Source organism: Ovis canadensis, chromosome 4, assembly GCF_042477335.2.
Source record: "Ovis canadensis isolate MfBH-ARS-UI-01 breed Bighorn chromosome 4, ARS-UI_OviCan_v2, whole genome shotgun sequence".
NCBI lineage: Eukaryota > Metazoa > Chordata > Mammalia > Artiodactyla > Bovidae > Ovis > Ovis canadensis.
Genome location: NC_091248.1, coordinates 83,048,216 through 83,068,581, shown reverse-complemented (window position 1 = coordinate 83,068,581; position 20,366 = coordinate 83,048,216). Strand labels below are relative to the sequence as shown.

The window sequence follows — 20,366 nt, the reverse complement described above, 5'->3', positions numbered from 1 at the left end:
CTCGATTCAAATTCTCTGGTGGATTTTTTGTCTGAAGCCCTTGTTCCTGCTCTTCACTTTCACTGAAATCACACCCAGCAGAGTGTTTATTCCTTTAGTGGGTATAACACCTGTGTGATCAGCAGATCCCTGCTGCCAACCTGGCTGATGATACAAACAGGAAGAATGAATATGAAAATCCACAGACTCTCATTAGAAAAAGGCTTAGCAGCACACACCTTTGTACATACATAGATAACATATTTTACCCAAAACACAATAGCCACGCTATTAAAAAATCCTATTCAATACCATCATTAACTTATTAACTTATAAGACTATCCTGTTCCTCAATATTACTAGGCTATTTCACATACATTCCAGTCACATAATTCTAATGTACACTTTACAATTTAGAAACTAAAGTCTTTTCAAAACCCATGCTAAACTCAGGAAACACAGGTTTGTGAGAAATCCAGAAAAGCACATACATCTTTATATATTTGTATTTAATGTGACTTTGAAGGCGTTCCACTTAAAACATCCCCAAAGTTATGGGCACTGAAAAACTGTAGCTATTTCATCTCAGTTTCAGAACAGACTGAAAAGTAGGAAACGCCAAGAGGACATGCAAATGGATGTTTATATTAATGAATTCTTTAGAAAGCATGCTTCATAAAAGAACTTTAAAGTGAGCACAGCCGGTGACTCCAAAGCCCTCTCCAGACAACGTTTAAGTAATTAGTTTACTAAAAAGGCATTAAAATGAAGCAGTACAGATAATTCATTCCCAGCTGTCTACCTCAAATCCTGAACCAAGGATCTGGCACCAAGAAACCAGAAACACTCTTTGCCTTATATAAAAAAGGGACAGTCAATAGATATTCAAGCACTGAATGATGGGCAGAGATTTTTTAATTCTCCTTAAAAATTCACTTCAATGCTAGGTTTACTTTGCCTTTTTCTCTTGGGAAGTTGTGCAGAGGTTGTTGTGTTAACATAAGTTGATTTCAGGTTCTTTTCAAAAATCCCTGTCTCTTTAATTATTTGAGTTGGCTGAAACACCAAGTCCTCTTTTAGACCCGATATATAAGTTCTAATAGTTCTCTGAGGTCGTGCTCACATGTTCAGTTTCAGTAAAAATTCATGTGACTGGACACAGAGGAGTCAGTTGAAAATGTTTTTCCTAAAAGGAGTTGCTACTATGTAATTTTAATATTAAGTTATTTCTATTAGTTATATCCTGATACATTCTGATATTCCAACAATGTTCTGAATTCATATAGCACCTCTTTACCCCAGGTTTTATAGTTTCACTCACATAAATCCATTAATCTCCCAAACTGCCCTATGAAGTCGAAAGAGCATACTCTAGCTCTGCATACAAAATACTTCCAGAATGAGCTTATAAATCAGTCATGTTTTCTGCCACATGAACAGAGAACTACAACCTGCCCCTCCCCAACAGAGAAACAAGAAAATTCCATATAGAGGTTGATTTTAAATAATCTCCTGTAAATATCTGAAGACTGAAAACATTTTTCCTACCCTGTTAAAAAGATACCTTTGAAAAACAAACGTGACAGATATGAGGTTGCTATAAATTCTGAAAATGGCTTACCTATTAATGTAACTGAGGGCAACATAGGTTGGCTGCTGTAATTCTTGTTTTTCTAAAACACGTGGATCTGTATCTGAAATAAAAACACAATTACGATTTTTCAGCTTTCGCATCAGAATATATGAGGCTACCTAACCTAATGTAACAGAGGCTAAATGGAGAAAAAGATTAATTTAGTAGAGTACTTTTTAAAGAAACCTCAGTCAGCAAAACATAATCATTTGTTCATTCATTCATAAATAACAAGATATTGCATTACTTTTCAAGAGAATTCCAAACATCAACAGTGATAAAATGTCCATCTGTCACACAAACTCCTGCACAATCCCCCTCATAAATATTGGTTTTCACTGCTTACAGTTACAATGTTGGCATGGTTTTTGGCGGTTAATCGGCCTAAGAAAGAAAGTCTCTGTTAATTATGCTCACTTCAATGCTGGAACAAATTAGTTGCCGTTGGAGAGCTCCATCAATTTGAAAATCTACTGAGTATTGTTCATATTCCCTGAACACTTTTCTAGGTTTGGGTTCACATTCTAGAGGACAATGCTTCTCCTTAATTGTATAATGAGTTTATTATAATTTTTCTAGACTCTTAATCAGAAATTCTCATGCGGGTTCAGAATCCACAAACATCACATTCATCAGAGGATTTTTTTCCTCCTTGAAGAGACAGAATTCAAAACCATAGCAACCTTCTCTAGCGGTGTTTCTCCGACAGAACATAAAAATGCACTTTTACAACTATAAATATATTCTCCAGTTTCTCATGTACATAACTGATGGAGCTAAATATACACAAAAACAATGTTTCTATAGTAAAACTATAAAGAAACTGAACACATTTTTGTTTTCTTAGAAAAATGTTCAGACATTTCACGCAGATTTCTTTTCATTACAACCTCGCTTAAAACCATCTCATTATTAGAAGTCTTCCAGCTGCATTCAGCAATAACACCTTCTTTGGTGAAATGACAGATGCTGTTTCCAGCACCTTTGCACAGAAAGTGTTTACTGCACGTGGTGGCTGTAAGATAGACATGCTAACTTCAAAGTGTGGTAACAGGTGATGGGGGTACAGGACGCAGATACAGTGGCATAGAGCAAGGGTGGCAAAAATGACAGCAGAAAAATCAATTCACAAATGCTTTCCACTCCCAGACTAAAACCAGACAGTAGTGGCAATTTTATTCTTGGTGTTAAAGTTAAGAATCTCATGTTCACTTTATTGTTTTTCCTATGCCAAGAAATTTCAGAGACATACTATTCAGAAATCCTGCTTCCTGGGTCTCTGCCATGGCAAGTCTATGAAAGCCAAATTCCAAAACAAGAGACAAAGGCTCTCTGAATGGCTCCATCAAGTCGGGTCTTAAGGTTTTTGGCAGTGCAAGTGAGAACAGATCAGTAATTCAGCATTTCCTCTGCCTCCTACAATGACTACATATGCAACTGAGGCTGTCCGTAGATCACCGGACCTACAGAAATACTGTCTTATGAGCTTACTCCACTATCTTCCAAAACCCTAGGCTAGATGTATGCTCACATAGCCTCAAATTATGAGTGGTGGGGGAAAAAAAGGACATCCAGAAGCTTCCAAATACCTCTCTGTAACAACAACACTACTATCTGCAAGCACCTCAGGCAGGATTCTCCTGTTTTTCTGGAATGCAGACTCCATAACCAACAAGGAAGTAGAACCTCCAGACAGATGTCCACCAGGCCTGAGACATCTTTCTCAGATTAATGTCTCCCTAGGCAACCTGTAGGACATCCATGAAATCTTCACGTTCTTAAAACAAAATTAGGTACTTAGTACCCGCAGTCAGTAGAAGCCTGTATGACTGCCTCTGGAGGAAAAGCATCAGGGGCCAGTCGAGAATAAACATCGGCTCCTTCACCCGCTTCCTGGCTGACTGCTGTGTGGTGCTCATGACTCACCATTTTATGGATTTAATTACACCAGGGAGCCTTCCACATTCGGTAAAAGTATAATAGCTGCCTTCATTATTTCTCCCTCCCTGACAGAAAGGGAACTGTCTAATGCTGAAAACTCCACAGGAGGGTTAGAATGACAAGGGCACAGGGTGTTCACAGCAGGATGACGATGTCCTTTTCACGAAGACAGGACGTCATTTAGCAGAATGACCCGGAGAAGAGAAACTCTAGCCACTGGAGATGATGACTGACTCGACCAAGAAGAACATCCTTAAACCATGTGCCACACTGATGAGATTTTTTGTTTGTTTGTTTGTTTATTTATTTAGATTTTATTGGTTAGATTTTTTTTTTTTGGCATAAGTTGCTACAACAAGAAATATGATACGAACTTCAGGGGCCACAGTACACAGTTCTCCCAGATATTTCTCTGCCTTGCTTATGGTACCGATGAAAATGTGAACCTTGAACACTGGCTGTCACTGCCCAGAGGTAAAGTCCACCTCAGTGAATGGCCTGTGGGATAGGAATACTTGAATTTTTCATGGCTACACAATAAACCACTAAGAGATGACTTTTCTGTCTCATATCACCCCAGCACAGTCACAGATTTCAAGCAGACCGAAGGCTAAGAGAATTCAAATATGAAATGTACTTTGAAATACCCAAGCAATAAAAACCTAATGACTTTCTTCAACATCTCTAAAACACAGTATCCTCTAAAGTGGACAGCTACGTGCCTCTGTACCATTCCTCTTTCGGGGTAATAGCTTGAACATACTGCTCCACAGTTAAGGACGAGATACAACGTGGAGCTTGCTGTAGCTCATGTGACCTACTGTTTTGTGGCTTTACAGATTCAATTAAATGCCAAAACGCCGGACGTCACAGCACCAATGCGACACGACTCCCATGACTTCTCAGGCGCTGGAGAGAAAAACCAGGCAGATGGCAGGAAGAAGGAAAGGACAACCTTTAGACCCTTCTGGATAGACCTAGAGTCCCACATGATGAAAGAAGGGCCAAGAGCACACCCTGTTCAACAATGGAGGCATGTGTTCATCACGGCTGTCCCTGGTGTTGGGAACCATGGTGACCCACTGCCTGGATGTGGGGCCCGTGTCGAGTCTTCGGTAGCATTACCTTCAAACTTCCAGGAAAACTCAAGGTTGTCTCCCGAGTTAGCGGAGGCTACCTGATGAGCTCAAGGGCTTTGGCTGTGCTTCAGCTAGTCTGCATTGTTGGGATTTTATATGCCTCTGGAATTATTTCCAACGTAAGAAAGTAAAAATCCAGCTATACTGTCTCTCAGCAAGACTAACGAAGCCTCTCTCGGCAATGAGCTACTTGTAGGCTGGGAGGCAGGAGTGAGGAGGAGACGACAGGATATCACATCCCCAAGAAGGCCTTCCTCAAATTCTATATCCTGGAAACACTGGGCTCTGTGCTCAGTGTGGAGGGCAACAGTGGGAGGCCTGAGACGATGTGGGTGGGAAGGCAACCCCCGAAGATAAGACCCTGGAGAGGCAAAGGCCCACCCAGCCAGATGAGGGATACTGAAGGTCTGAGATGAAAACACCACTGTTCTGTGGACTCACTGGTAACAATTAATGGGCACAGTCTGTTCTCAGTCTTCCCCTAACAGCTGAACTCACAAAGCTGCAGAGCCTTCCACGACCTCCACCCTTCCCTGCACCAGCTCATCCGCAGCACTGTCCTTGTCCTGTGTGACCACACCACAGACTCTGGGCCTACCCCTTCCACTTCCCATGCTTCTCAGAGGCCAGCCACCTCAACTTCTCTGCTCTGTCCAGAGCTCAGCTCAGCGCCAGGCATGTAGGAGATGATGCATAATCATTATTAAATGGACATACTAATTTTATGATGTGAAAAATTGAAGACTTTTGGTCAAACAGGGCAGGTGGATCAAAGGCATCTGTTTCCCTCACCATCCAAGGCCTCGTGCATGCGTGTTAAGCCATGTTCAACTCTTTGTGACCCCATGGACTATAGCCCTCCAAATTCCTCTGTCATTTTCAAGGGAAGAACATTGGAGTGGGTTACTATTTCCTATTCTAGGGGATCTTCCCGACCCAGGGATTGAACCTACATTTTTTGCATTGACAGGCAGACTCTTTACTACTGGCACCACCTGCCAAGCCCATATCCAAAGCCCCACTAAGGAAGAAATAAAGGAATTCTCCAGGGATAGGAAAACATGAGGCAATGTCAGCAGACAAGTGATTTCAACCAGTGTTTTGAAAGATGGAAAGCTCATAAAGGAGTACAAGTGACCTAGGGAGTAGAGAGGAAGCCACAGTCTCAAGTGCCTGCAGCAGGGGAGACACATGAGCCAGAAGGGGAGCCCCCTGTAGAAGCCCGAGAGGCCCTGGACATGAAGGTGCCAGGTGCTGCCAAAGGCAAGGAAGGGGAAGTTCAGGGCTGAAAACAGGAGAACTGTTTAAAAGGCTGATTATCCACAGCCACTGAACCAGGAAACCCAGCACAGCGGAGATCAAGAAGAGTGGGGAGAACACAGGGCTGAAAATAAGGAGATTAAAGTAGAAATAGACCTACTTCACTGGTCTTCAGAACACTGGCAGCCAGGCAGGAGGGTTCCTCTCTTGACTAAGTTAAGTGGGTGCAGAGACGAGATGGCCAGATGCTGACATCTGGCAATTCCCTGATTAAGTGATTTCCCTGCAGATAAGTCAACAAGCTTCATCCACGCCTCCATCCAGAGCTTCCCAACAGCTTTTTACTGCCTCGGTGTCTTAAATAGGAGCCAAGAGCAGTCAAGGAAGGGTCATTAGACATCGGAGGGTAAATCTTGAACATGAATGGGAGATACCAAAATAAATAAATGGTGGGAGACAGGAGCAAAGGAGCAGACAAATTGAGACTTGGAAAGTTAAGTGACATGCCTATTTATACAAACTCAGTTAACAGCAAGGCTAGGACCAGAAGCCCTGCATCCTCAGAACCATTAGGCCAGTATTCTGACCATTTAAAAGGCTGCTCATCCTCTGAGGTCAACTCGTTGCTACCATCCAGTTGTAATACTGGCCTCCATACAATCTTTACAGTTTTCTTAAAAGCCCGGCAAAGTTCTGTTGCAACTTTTCAATCCACTTTTAGGACTAAATTTTGATGAACCAACAATTTACAAAGACCAACGTTTAATTCACAGCTAGTTTATTTCAGCTGCTGAAATAAATATTTCTTGCTGGCAACAGTCCTTCCAAAAATAAAAATAAAATAATCCTACAATTGCCCATAACCAGCCTTTGAATGGATCAACTTTTCTTTCGTTTATAGACACGTCATTTGAAACTTTTCCCAAGCCATAATTTCCATTACAGGGCAGTCAGTGCAAATTACAGTGAGATTCTTGCCTTTCCAAATTCAATGTGAAATCCAGATGCAGTTAAGTGTTGCTGTAAACTTTATGAGTTAAATATCTCAAAGTCGGGGACATTGTGCAGTATAATAACACCATCTATTAAAAAAGCATCCATGTTCCCATTTGTAGCCTGAGTTTTCCTCCACAAGTGAATGAATAAACATTATTCAATCAAGAACTGTTTGGACAATGCTCCAGGAGCCTGATTTATAAACAAACACACCATACTGCAGACTTTCCAGTTTCTGACATGACCAGAGGGCTAAAGTTATTAGGAATAGACCGTTTGGACCAGAGTGCTTTCTAACTCTTCACCAACCCATCAAACTCCTATTGATGACTGCTTGAGAGTGGTAGCTATTGTTCCTGAGCATAAGATGTGGAGCCTTATATGTATGACACCATCAAGTCTACACCCTTCAACCAAATTCTCCACCTTGTTACCTGGGACAAGAGAGACTGCCAGAGTCCACCATGGCTGCCAGGAATGCTTATGTAGCCCACAACCTGCACATCTGTATATAGCAGCCCTGAAGACGGGTGCTGGGGTTATACAATAATAAAATTCTTCTATACAGGAGTAAGACCAAAACTTACTCTCATTTGATCTTACACGCTTGTATGCTTTTACACACAAATGGCTGTGTCTGCTTTCCACAGAAATGAACCTGATGATGGATCCAAGTAACATGTCATACAAAAGACCATAAAGGAACTTCTGTGTCTTTCGTGCCCATGGGAAGAGCCTATAAGCAGATATGTGGAAGAGAAGGGAGCTGCTGGTGGCTGAGGCTAAGTGACAAATGATACGGCAGGGAAAATGATGCTCTTGAAATCCTCTCTTGAAGGGTGGAAGGAAAATGGCTGTTCATAAAGAGACCTTCCACTCCTTCCGCCTAAAACTGTTTGCCCAAGAAAGTCCTACTCATCCTCCAAAGTGTTGACCTATATACTACCTCTTCCATGCACTGTGCTACAGGCATCTGCAAATCTGTCTTAGCACCCCAGCAAAACAAAAGCTCCTTAAGGGACCAGATTTTACAGGCCACAAACCCTAAGTCCAGTGCTCTGCAAATAGTCAGTGAACATATGCTGAACAAACAAATGGATGCTCCATACATGTGTAACACAAAAGACACAAAGTGAGCATCAGCTCAGTCTGTTCCACTATGGAGTCAGATGGACAGGAAAGGAAAACAGGCTCAAGCGTAAGTGACTGACCAGCACAGAGAGATACTGACATGAAAAATACATACCAGCAAACACAGATATACAGAGGGAGAGAAAATAATGCAAACTTCAGAATAATGGAGGGCAGGTATGAAGGGCTAATTTGGGAAGGATTCACTGATGAATAGAACAGAGTTGGGTTTTAAAGGAAAGGGAGCTAGGCATAGGGAGTGGTTCATAGGTGAGGTGAGGGGATCCCCAAATGGCACGAAGTGTGAAGCAGAAAGCACAGGTGAGAGCCTGTGGGCACTATGGAAAGGCAGTAGGGCGGAAGAGCCACTATTCATTAGTTATAAGATATTCATAGAAATCCTTTAAAACAGAGGTTCTGAACTGTGGGCAATTCCGCCCTCCCCCCCCCCACCTCACTCCCTATGGGGATATTTGGCAAGGTCTAGAGACAACGAGGGGAGGTGCCACTGGTATCTAGTGGGTCGAGGCCAAGGACGCTGCTAAACATCCCTACAAAGCACACAGAGGCACTCCCCTCCCCCAACGAACAGCTACCTGGCCTAAAATGCCAACAGTGCAGGTACTGAGAAACCCGCGTCAGAGCTCTACGATTATTATCATGATGGAGCTCTTGCTTCCAGACTTTTTCCTCTTTTCTGTGGTCTAAATCAAAAGGCTGGTTGGGTAGGAGGCTACAAAAGATACAAGAGGTTCTCTGGACTTACAAGAGCTCGGACTTTCCTCACAGAGGCAAAGAACCTGAATTCATTTCAAGAAAGACATACTGACCTCTTGTCATGCACTAACTACATAAGGAAAATTCTAAGTCAGTAGATTCACAACTGAGCAGCAAAGACCACACAGTTCACAAGCAACAATAATCCAAGACAGACTGGGATCCTGTGCCAACCTAGAGGACTATACTAACCGCTGGAGAAACAAAACAGGATTCCCAAGGAGCATCAGAGAAACTTCTTGCAAGGAAATTTTACACAAGTCTTGAACTAAATATACAGTCAGAAAAGGTGAGAAAACGGTGAATCAGAAAATGGACTGAGCAGGAGCAAAGATGGGGGCAAGAAGTGTGCCTAGAACTCTGCACAAAGAGTCTTGCAATTCAGATCAGGCCCACGTCCTGGAAGGTTTAAAATGTTCTCCAAAAGTCTGCACTTAATCCTGTGAAAAATAGAGAGCCTTAGAAGGAATAAACTGATATGTTCCATGTTTTAGAAAAATAACTGGGGGGTGATGTGGAAAATGGGGGGAAAAATGGAAGAAAGAAGTATAAGATTTGGTGAAAGCAGAAATGGAAATACATAATTTTTTTTCTTGTGTACAGAGCTGATGGCCTCATTACCAAAAGGAAGTAACTAGAAAATGAAAAGGGTTTGACAGGCAAGAAAAGGAGGTCTGCTTCTGATGTGTGGGCAGACATTTTGCAGAAGCAAGACAACTCAAAGGAAGAAGAGATAAAGGGCTCAGGACACAGATAGGGACTGCAGCACTGGAGATTCCCACCAAAATGCCACATTCCAGCAGGCACTGGAAACAGACCATGTACCAAAAACCAAACAACAATATACAGCAAAAACCTGGCCATCCTGAGTCAAAACTTGGTTATTACATTAACTCAGCCAATTCACCAGAAAGTAATGACTGAGGAGGAAAAACAAACAAACAAACAAAAAAACGAGTACTGATTGAGGACCTAGTATATCTAGTAGAATTCTGCCAGGGATAAAGAAAAGCCAGAGGCTGCACTGCATCTGAAACCAAGTAATTGGTAAACTTCACAAGAGAGTGAATATGAAAGATTGGGACAAAAAGAAACCCGAGTCCAAAGAGTCCCCGAGTTTAGTGTTTTAAATGATTTGCTACCCAAGTCTCTGAGGCTCACTATTGTAATTATTCTCCCATTGGAATCCCTGCTTCCAATTCTTGGTGTTGCCAAGAATTATAATGCAACTCCCCCACACAAGTCAAAATGCCACCTTTCAATGTTAGCTGTATAGCCTCTTTAAGTCTTAGTTTTTTTCATCTACAATTTTGGTAAGGATAGTACTTTTGCATGAGGGTTGAAATGAGGATTAAATAAGCAATGTGTTAGGTGTAGGTACTAGTTGGTTCTTTAGCTCATAGAATATTTTGAAATCAAACTCTGCAGTGTTGTGGATTATCTTCATTTTATAGTCAGTGGTCTTATGATACACAGAAAATCTGAGAACTCATCATTCATATAATGTAGTGGGCTTCCCTGGTGGCTCAGAGGTTAAAGCGTCTGCCTGCAATGCGGGAGACCTGGATTCAATCCCTGGGTCGGGAAGATCCCCTGGAGAAGGAAATGGCAACCCACTCCAGTATTCTTGCCTGGAGAATCCCATGGATGGAGGAGCCTGGTGGGCTACAGTCCATGGGGTTGCGAAGAGTCGGACACGACTGAGCGACTTCACTTTCTTTTTTCATCAAGTAGTCATTTCCCCCTTTTTCCTTTATTAAAAAAGTGAAAGTGTTAGTCACTCAGTCGTGTCTGACTCTCTGTGACCCCCCAGACTGTAGCCTACTAGGCTCCTCTGTCCATGGAATTCACCAGGCAAGAATACTGGAGTGGGTAGCTATTCCCTTCTCCAGAGTATCTTCCCCACCCAGGGATCTTCCCCAGGTTTCCTGTATTGCAGGTAGATTCTTCATCGTCTGAGCCCACCAGGTAAGCCCCTTCTTCCTTCATAATGCTTAGGAACATGGCCGACTGGTAAAAAAAGACTACATTTCCCAGCATTCCTTGAGCCAGGTGCAGCCCTATGACTAAGGCTTTGTCAATAGGACTTAAGACTTCTGGGAAGCCCCTTTAAAGTCATGAGCCTTTCTTTGTGGTATTTTCCCCTCTTGCATCTAATCTGGATATGAAATAATTTGGGGAACAGAAGTTATACATGGCTAAGCAACACAATAGGAGCCTGGATCCCTAATCCCATGAGGCCCACCACCACTCTGACCCCCTCCAGACTTCCTGAAAGTGAAAGAAAGAAACTCTTCCACTTGAGGCACTGCTATGCAGGGTTTTCCAGTTACATGAAGCCAAACCAAATCTGAACAAAATAGCTGGAATGCTGGTTTATTTTGTTGGACTCAAAGTTCTAATCTGAACTATGTAATATTTTATGTCTTGCCTTTTTTTTAAGATTCTTTAAAAATTCTCTTTAAAAATATACCAGCTGATGAAAACAAAATCAGAGTAAAATCACACTCACATCATCACACCATCTGTGGCTCACTCGTAACCTGGGATAATTAAAAGAATGGGAAAAAGAAGAAGGGAAAACCATTATGTCAAATTAAGGCTCCTCTGCTGGCTTTAGGACTTTCTCTAGGATTGGTTATTAGTGGGCAATAATGAAGCAAATTGCACATGCATATTACTTCTGAGTTATGAACAATGCAACCAGCAGTAACCTTTGAAGCTGTCAGGATCTTTTCAGGCAAGCAATTAAAGTGAAAAATGAGAGTGTGCACAACTTCCATCACCCAATACTACATGTAATAACATCACCTACAAACACTGACATAAGAGTGTGACTCGGTCTGAATATTTATTAATGCAGATCTGTTCCCATTTGTTCCTTTTTTTCCCTGTAACCCATTCCATCCCCACCTGCCAATTTTTTTTTCCACTTCTTTAAAGGGCAGCTCTGACATCATGAATTATATTTACCTGAAACCTACATGCACTATGACATCCCTCTCATCTTCACCTCAGGAAGGTTCCTTCCTAATCCCCTGACCAAAATACAAATTTAGGGCAAGCGTGGATTCCAGAGAAGAAAAAGTAGATAAGGAAGTAAGCTCCGATTAGGAAAACACAAAATCAAGATTATAATAATTAACGTTAACAACTGATATTTACATAAGGCTAAATATATCAAGCATTGCATGCTAGGCACTGAAGGCCCTTCAGTCACCCATCAAAGTCCCAGCTCTCAAGCAGACCAGACTCTAGAGGATGACTTACACTGATCTATAATAAAAATGGGCTGATGTAAAAAAAAAAAAAAAAAATCTGACTTTCTGCTGAAGTGTAGAAATCACTCTTTGCTTACATATGTTTCATGATTTAACTACTTGGAAGGACTTCGAGAAAGGGCAGGAATAAACAGAGGTGAGCCACTTGGAATAGGTTTTTCCAAGCAGAGAAGAAAGCCTTGTGCTGAGTCTGAAAATGTGAGGCTTATGGGTCCTATAAGCAAGTTTGTCTCATATGGTTTCAGTCATTTCTATGCCACCAAGTACCTAGAGACCAGTGATTCTTTGTCAACTAGAACCGCTCACTAGTATCACCTGGGTAGCTTTCAAAAATTCTGATGCCTAAAACCAATCTCCAAAAATTCTAACATGCAATCAGAAAAGGCATGAAGATCTGGTTTAGAAAGTCATTAAATCAGTTTGCATTTTTTCCCCCAAACTAAAAACACACTGTAAAACTGTAAATGATTTATTGAAAATAATTAAAAAGTTTTATAAATAAATCCAAGTCTGTGAATTCAGACTTAAGGCTCAGGTTTTCACCATCCCCACCCCAATCTTTAAATTTTATAAAGAAAGTGCTAAGCTTAATGATTATGTTGACTATTAGTATCACATATTTTTAAAAGCAAGTCACAACCAACCAAACACCAACAATCTTTGAATTGTGAGCGATTTTTATCTACTCAATAAGAGCATTCTGGCAAGCCCTCTTACTGGGAACTCCCCCATCCCCTCCTCCACAACCTTTTATTTTTGGTCACTGATTTTCTTCATAGTATGTTCCTAAAATAGTAAGACTGCATTCCTTGAAGTATTCTATGGCTCAGAATTTTCTGTCATTCACATTGGCCCCAACCAGTGCAGTTTTCCTTGCTGTTATTATTCACCTCACTTAGAAAGCAGGTCATAACCAAGCATAATCGTTGTGCATTTTGGAAGCCAGTTAAGGATTTGGCAAAAGGAATCGCCCTCATTACTTCTCATCTCCCAGGGAGGCAGAGGCAGGAGAGAAACAACTGAACATCTGGACTTGGAGTGACCTGGCTGTTCTGCCTGAAAGCCATCAAACATAGGGCCCACTTCAGTTACAGTTCACTGGGGTGGATGGCTGATCTGCAAAGCTCTGCCTGGCAGGCTTCGGGATCCCTCACGGCGTCTCTGTGCCCAGACAGCAGCCAGGAACAGGGCGTGCAGGCTCCAGGGCCACAAAGGTCGTACGAATGTCGGGGATTCATTCCTCCCCGACCTGCATGGGTTGTGCACTCCTTCTGCTTGCTAATGAGGAGGGGCACATGCTGCGCTGTCCACAAACCAGTCTCGCTGATGGTGTGAATCTGGGCCTGGAAGGCCCAGGCACATGGCAGATGGCCCCTGGAATTCTTGGCTTCTGTGGAAGAACGTCTGGGAAGGAACTCCAGACTTCCTGTTACTCTTTTTTTTTTCTTCTCTCTCTCTTCAAGGCTTTCATTTCTGTAGCCAGGCAATATAATAATCATGGGCACAGTCAGCTACTTAACTCTGTGACCTGAGTAAGTTTCTTAGGCTAAGTCTCAGTTTTCTGACATGAAAGGCAGTATTTCATAGTTCCTACACATTATGGGATTATTACAAGGATTAAAAGAGACAAGTGGCACAGAGCTTGTAGTGGCTGCTACATGGTAAATACTTAATAAACTATACCTGCTATTATTGCAGGTAGTCGGGTCTGAAAGCATTTAGTGTTTACACCATTGGACTACATTTGTGAATGATCAATTGTTCTTAAGTAGCAGTGAGAACTTACCTGGTGCCACTAGCGGTCACAGAGCCTGCCTGTCAATGTAGGAGATAAAAGAAGTGCGGGTTTGATTCCTGGGTTGGAAAGATCCCCTGGAGGGGGGCAAGGCCCACCCACTCCGTATTCTTGCCTGGAGAATCCTCAAGGACAGAGGAGCCTGGCAGGCTATAGTCCACAAGGTTGCAAAGAGTCAGACACAACTGAAGCAACCTAGCATGCATGTACAGCAATGATAACTGATAGTTAGGAGGATTATCATTGCTGAGTGTCTACTATGAGTCCATGAAGAATGAGCTCCTTTCTCTGTGCAATCCTCATGAAAACCCAGGGGTGCTATACCTCCTACCCCTTTCCCAAAGGAAAATATAAGACTCAGAAAAGGTCCAGATCACACAGCTCAGAGATAGGGCTTTAGATCCAGCTAGTGACTTCCAAGACCACCACCTAGTTCTGGAGAAAGGAACTGGCAACCCACTCCAGTATTCTTGCCTGGAGAACTCCATGGACAGAGGAGCCTGGCAGGTTGAAGTTCACGGGGTCGCAAAGAGTCGGACATGACTGAAGTGACTTAGCACGCACGCACCACCTAGTTCTGCCACAATATTCAATAGCAATGTTCTCAAATTGCCAACTGGGCTTTTCCTGATTTTTTTTTTCTCATTAAAATACTGGAATTCTTTGGAAGCACTGCAATGAAAAACACAGACAAACTGTGATGAAAGCCAGAATCTGCAACACAGGCTTGAACAGTAACTCACCTTCACCGCCTATTCAGTTTCTCTTCTGGATGACTGATCTTAAAGAACATAAGATCTGGATCCAGAAGACCTGGATTCTAGTCTTCCTTCTAACCAGTTCTTGTTGTTTAGCTACTAAGCGACCACATGGACTGTAGTTCACCAGGCTCTTCTGTCCATGGGAATTCCCCAGGTAAGAATAATGGAGTGTTTTGAAAAGAAAAATGGAGAATAAGCCACTTCCGTCTCCAGGGGATCTTCCCTGACTCAGGGGTCAAACCTGAATCTTCTATATTAGCAGGAGGATTCTTTACCACTGAGCCACCTGGGAAACCAGCTAGTTCTAACTTATGGCTTTAGGCAAATTAGTTTTGATTCCTGTGAAATGATGGTGCACACCGCCGTCACAAGCTTGAGATAAGAATCACCTGTGAATTGAGCGATTCCAGCACAAACGCTAAGGCCCCACATCCAGCTGCCAACCTAAGGTGGCCTTGCAGGTACTATCTCCCCAATAAGAATAACCCTATGCAACATTATTTACTTGTTAGTATCTTAAACAAATACTATGTGGGGAGGAGAAGACTTCAATTATACACTGAAATAGTGACATGAGTTCTTTGCATGAAGGGCTTAGACTTCATCCGCCTTCATTCCTGAAGCTTAGCAAACATGTGCTTATGCACTTTTCTCTTACAAGAGTAAGGACCCTCATCAGAAAGCTCTCCAACTACACTTCCCAAGAGTCACGTGTCTTGTCAGTGGAGACAGAAAACTTTTTGGCTAGTTTTCAGCTGTGTTTATTAAGCCACTCTAACTAGAAACAGTGTGATCAATTAATGTGCTTTAGAGATAAAAGGAAAGCCTTTCAATTTATAAACCAAAACACACTGAAATGATTTTATCACACATTCAAACCAAATGCAAAACTCCCCATAATGCTTAAGTAAAACAAGCATTATCAAAGTAATCGCAAGACATCGGATTCCTCAGAGAGGTTCAGGAGACTTCAGGGATTGGGTAAACATTACTATCAGCTGAGTTCCAGAAAATGGAACACAGGGAGGCTGATGGATTTTCTCGGCTTACTGGAGATGAGGTTTAATACTCTAGACATGGATTCAATATCATAAAGATATTAAAAAAGGAATGCACAGATAACATACACTTTTAAAATAGACATGTTCTTTGCTGACTGTCTACAGCCATGCTGCCTGTCATTTTCTTCCCCTTTCAATTCACTTTAGCCAAGGACCTAGCTCAGGGTGTTCTCAACATTTCAACAGTGCTATACATATTTTAAATTGTAACCAGGACATCTCCCCCACAGAAATATACAGAAGGCACACAAAACATTACTCAACTTCACTGTATGCAACTAAGATATTATTTCATTTTTAAAAATGTTGGGACAACCCACTAAATTGATTTTATGAACCATTCATGAGTCCCAAATAGTGATATTTTAAAAAATGTAACTCTTGCTAAATCACAAGTCAATAATAGCATGCATTAAGCCTACCCCACACTCGACTATCGTTTATAAGATGAAAGACTTAGGTAACTATAGAAGATCCTTCCCAATTTGGCTCCAAACTCATTTTCCCAAGTTCCCTTCATAGAGCTCCTAGCTTCATCTCATCCTTTGCACACACCTCGTTCACACTCCATACCTTATGTTCTGATGATCTTGTTTGCCTCCCCAGGTTCACTGCCTGCCTTTCTCTGCCTTGAGCTAGTCTACCCAGTCGCTCTGGCCAGGGTTAGCCAATGGAAAGCACCAGTAGGAAATCAGAGGGTGAAAGAGAGACGTATTCTGCCAATAAGCCTTTGTAACATAGGTTGCTTCCCCAACTTGGAACAGTTCCTCCCAACTTCTCCAGCCATGCTCGGATTCATCCTCCCAAGTCCACTACATGGGGAACCTCCCCGCCAAAGCACTCCAGAACCTACTTAATAGAATTCACCTTAGTACACACCACTGTTAGGAGACTGAACTACACTTAAATTATCCACATCCCAACAGACTCAGCTTCTCCAGAGCCACCCATTTCCCTTTGTCCCCAGCCATTAGTACAGAGACTGGCACGGAACTATGATCACTGAAAGGATCAATAAATGGGTGAAAGATAAAAGAACTGTTAATTATCAAATGACATCACAATTATATGCCAGGAAGTAGTATTTTCTAACAAGGGTGTCCAGACCTACTTCATCACAACTCCCACTCTGGGGCGACACAGGCTCATACCCGCGCTCAGTCGCGTCTGACTCCTTGAGACCCCACGGACTGTAGCCTGCCAGGTTCCTCTGTCTATGGAGTTTTCCAGGTGAGAATACTGGAGTGGGTGGCCATTTTCTCCTCCAGAGGGATCTTCTGGACCCAGGGATCAAACTCACATCTCTTACATTTCCTGCCTTGACAGGCATATTTTTTATCACTGAGCTACCTAGGATGCCCGGGGTGACCTCATCTGTATTTTCTAAATATAACTGCTGGAAGTCAGCTCCAGAACACTGCTGCTTACCGTGTGGTACACCAACTACCTCTGGTGGTAACTAACTAGCTCCTTCACAATCCCACATTACCTAGCAGGGTGTTTTCTGCTTATTATGCTAATTACATTTTACTTGAAAGATGTAATTATTGCTGCAACCTGAAGAATTAATTAATGGCCAATTTTAGTGGGCAAAATATTCATTAATCAAGTCAACAGACAACAGACCTGCAGAGTTTAAGAAAGGTCCTTAGAGAAGAGAAAAAACAGATAATCACTTAGAGATTCCTCCGTTCCATAAATATAGTTTATATCTATTCAATTACAGTCTCCTGAAAGTTTACCTTTCAGATTTACTCCAATGACTCCTACTGAAGTCTCAGTTTAAACTTCTGGGTTCTAAAATGTATTCAGTTCAGTTCAGTTCAGTTACTCAGTCGTGTCCGACTCTTTGCGACCCCATGAATCACAGCACGCCAGGCCTCCCTGTCCATCACCAACTCCCGGAGTTCACTCAGACTCACGTCCACCGAGTCCGTGATGCCATCCAGCCTTCTCATCCTCGGTCGTCCCTTTCTCCTCCTGACCCCAATCTCTCCCAGCATCAGAGTCTTTTCCAATGAGTCAACCCTTCACATGAGGTGGCCAAAGTACTGGAGCTTCAGCTTTAGCATCATTCCTTCCAAAGAAATCCCAGGGTTGATCTCCTTCAGAATGGACTGGTTGGGTCTCCTTGCAGTCCAAGGGACCCTCAAGAGTCTTCTCCAACACCACAGTTCAAAAGCATCAATTCTTCAGCGCTCAGCTTTCTTCACAGTCCAACTCTCACATCCATACATGACCACAGGAAAAACCATAGCCTTGACTAGGCGGACCTTAGTCAGCAAAGTAATGTCTCCGCTTTTTAATATACTGTCTAGGTTGGTCATAACTTTTCTTCCAAGGAGTAAGTGTCTTTTTATTTCATGGCTACAGTCACCATCTGCAGTGATTTGGGAGCCCAAAAAAATAAAGTCTGACACTGTTTCTACTGTTTCCCCATCTATTTCCCATGAAGTGATGGGACCAGATGCCATGATCTTAGTTTTCTGAATGTTGAGCTTTAAGCCAACTTTTTCATTCTCCTCTTTCACTTTCATCAAGAGGCTTTTTAGCTCCTCTTCACTTTCTGCCATAAGGGTGGTGTCATCTGCATATCTGAGATTATTGATATTTCTCCCGGCAATCTTGATTCCAGCTTGTGTTTCTTCCAGAATTGTATTGCATGAAAAGCTGTGATACGGAGGAGAGATACCTTTCATACCGGGTCTCTTGAAAATGTTGATTTCCTCAAGGGTTCCTCAACTCAAATACCAGCCTCTGTTTTCTTACATGAAAGGCAGGGAGAGAGGTGTTTTAATGAGAACACTATTCTGTTTGCTGGATTTTTACACCATCTTTGTCCCTTATAAACACTCAGTCTTTTAAACGTGAGGGAGAGATGATATTTAAAATTCTTCTAACACCCTAGTAATAAGAGTCCAGGGAAGTGTTTGTCAACGGAAAACAACACAGTGACCAGGGATCAGATCAAACTCTACTTACTACTAAAAGATACTTCAGTCCCCAAGACAATGGTCCCTCACAAAAAATGATAAACCCATCGCCCTGTTTCCTACAGTTCTTCTCTTCAATGCCCTTTTGTAATATTTATATGCTCAGATTTGTGTCAACTGTATATTTGTGAAACATGTTCCCCCATTACATTATAAGGGGCTTAAGGGACCAGGAGAGATGGGTCACAGAAGGCAGTATACAATAATTGACAGTCAAGTTTATTTTTTACACCAAAAAATATTTCCATGTTTTCATTTAATTTTAAATGCTAACAACCATATTCTAGCCTCCACATGCTCATAAAGCTGTTTTACAGTCCAGAAAGAAAAAATAATAATAATAATTTTGTTTTAAATAATGTTCACCATCCACATCTTAATAGTCTGGACACTGAAGCATTTTTCATTTAGAGTAATGATCTCCAGGAGTAAAAATAATATAATTATAACTGAACTACTTGGTCAGCTAAATCACAACCAGAAATGCACTGGTATGTATTTCATTCACTGTGTCAAAAATCTTCATTCTGGACCATCAACATAGCACTAAATTTTGATCTGTCATTGAAAACAGGTCGCTTCTATTTCTGGCTTACAGCAGGGTAACAGGGTACAGCAATTGGCAAAGACAGCTAATATTTCATATTAAATCTCCCCACCTGACCTTCTGAATCAAAAGTAGAGAGACTCATGAATAAGGAATTATTTATTATACAAACATCTCCTTTACGTCTAAAAAATAAAAAGCCTCTTACAGCATGGGAAGAAAGATCAAAATCCTTGGGAAGAAAGCTGGTTGTTGGCGGGATGGCCGCTGGAGACCCCTGAAGGCTGTGGGCTATACTCCTCAGCTGCCTCCTCTTACGAACAGGAGTGCATGGGGAACCCTCACATTGGTGCGGACTGTGAGACAAAGCCAGGACAAGCGTTTCCAGGGCAGCAGTTCTGACGAAAGGGCGTGCTGGCCACTCTAGGCGTGGCCCTTGGTGGCCCTTTGCCACTGCCACGCAGGCAGCATGAATTACACGCACTGTAGGAGAAAGCAACTCTCCCGAACCCCTCTACGACTCATCCTGAAATCACACGTGGATCCACCTTCAAACCACGTTTTTACCTTTCTTTACATAAAACCTTTGAGAACAACTCTGCAGATAGAGCCCCACCTTTACTACCCCCTCCCCCCAGCCTAGGCAAAGTAATCCTCCCATCTGCTTCCAGTACACCCCTCCAGTCATCCCAACTTCACACTCACAAGCTCTGCAGCCGCCTAACTAGCGTTCTCTCGCACAAGGCCAGAGTTTCTCATGGTGGGGTGGGGGGAGCTTTGTAAACTAGTTTACACGTGGGTACTCCTCTTGCAATTCTGACTTAATTGATCTGAGATGGAAGAGCCACTGAATGAAGGCACTTGGAATTTTAAAAGCTCCCCAGGTGACTCTAAGGTGCAGCCACGACTGAGAACCACTGCTGACTTCAGCTCCCAGAGGACATGGCCCGTGGCTGGCTCACCCTCGACCCGCCCGCTCCCCAAACCTAGCCCCACCCTGGCACCCAGCACAGCGCCTGCTCACTGAGTATTAACTGAATGACTATAAAATGTTGTCCAATGATTGCAGAGT

General features: G+C 42.4%; 1 protein-coding gene across 1 annotated transcript in view; it reads right to left on the bottom strand.

Moving 5' to 3' along the window:
* Positions 1 to 20,366, bottom strand: part of JAZF1 (JAZF zinc finger 1) — a 332,658-nt gene that overhangs the window by 150,924 nt on the left and 161,368 nt on the right. The window contains exon 2 of the mRNA XM_069586766.1: positions 1,601 to 1,673. Within this exon, the coding sequence (XP_069442867.1) occupies positions 1,601 to 1,673 (73 nt within the window). The remainder of the gene's footprint in view (positions 1 to 1,600; positions 1,674 to 20,366) is intronic.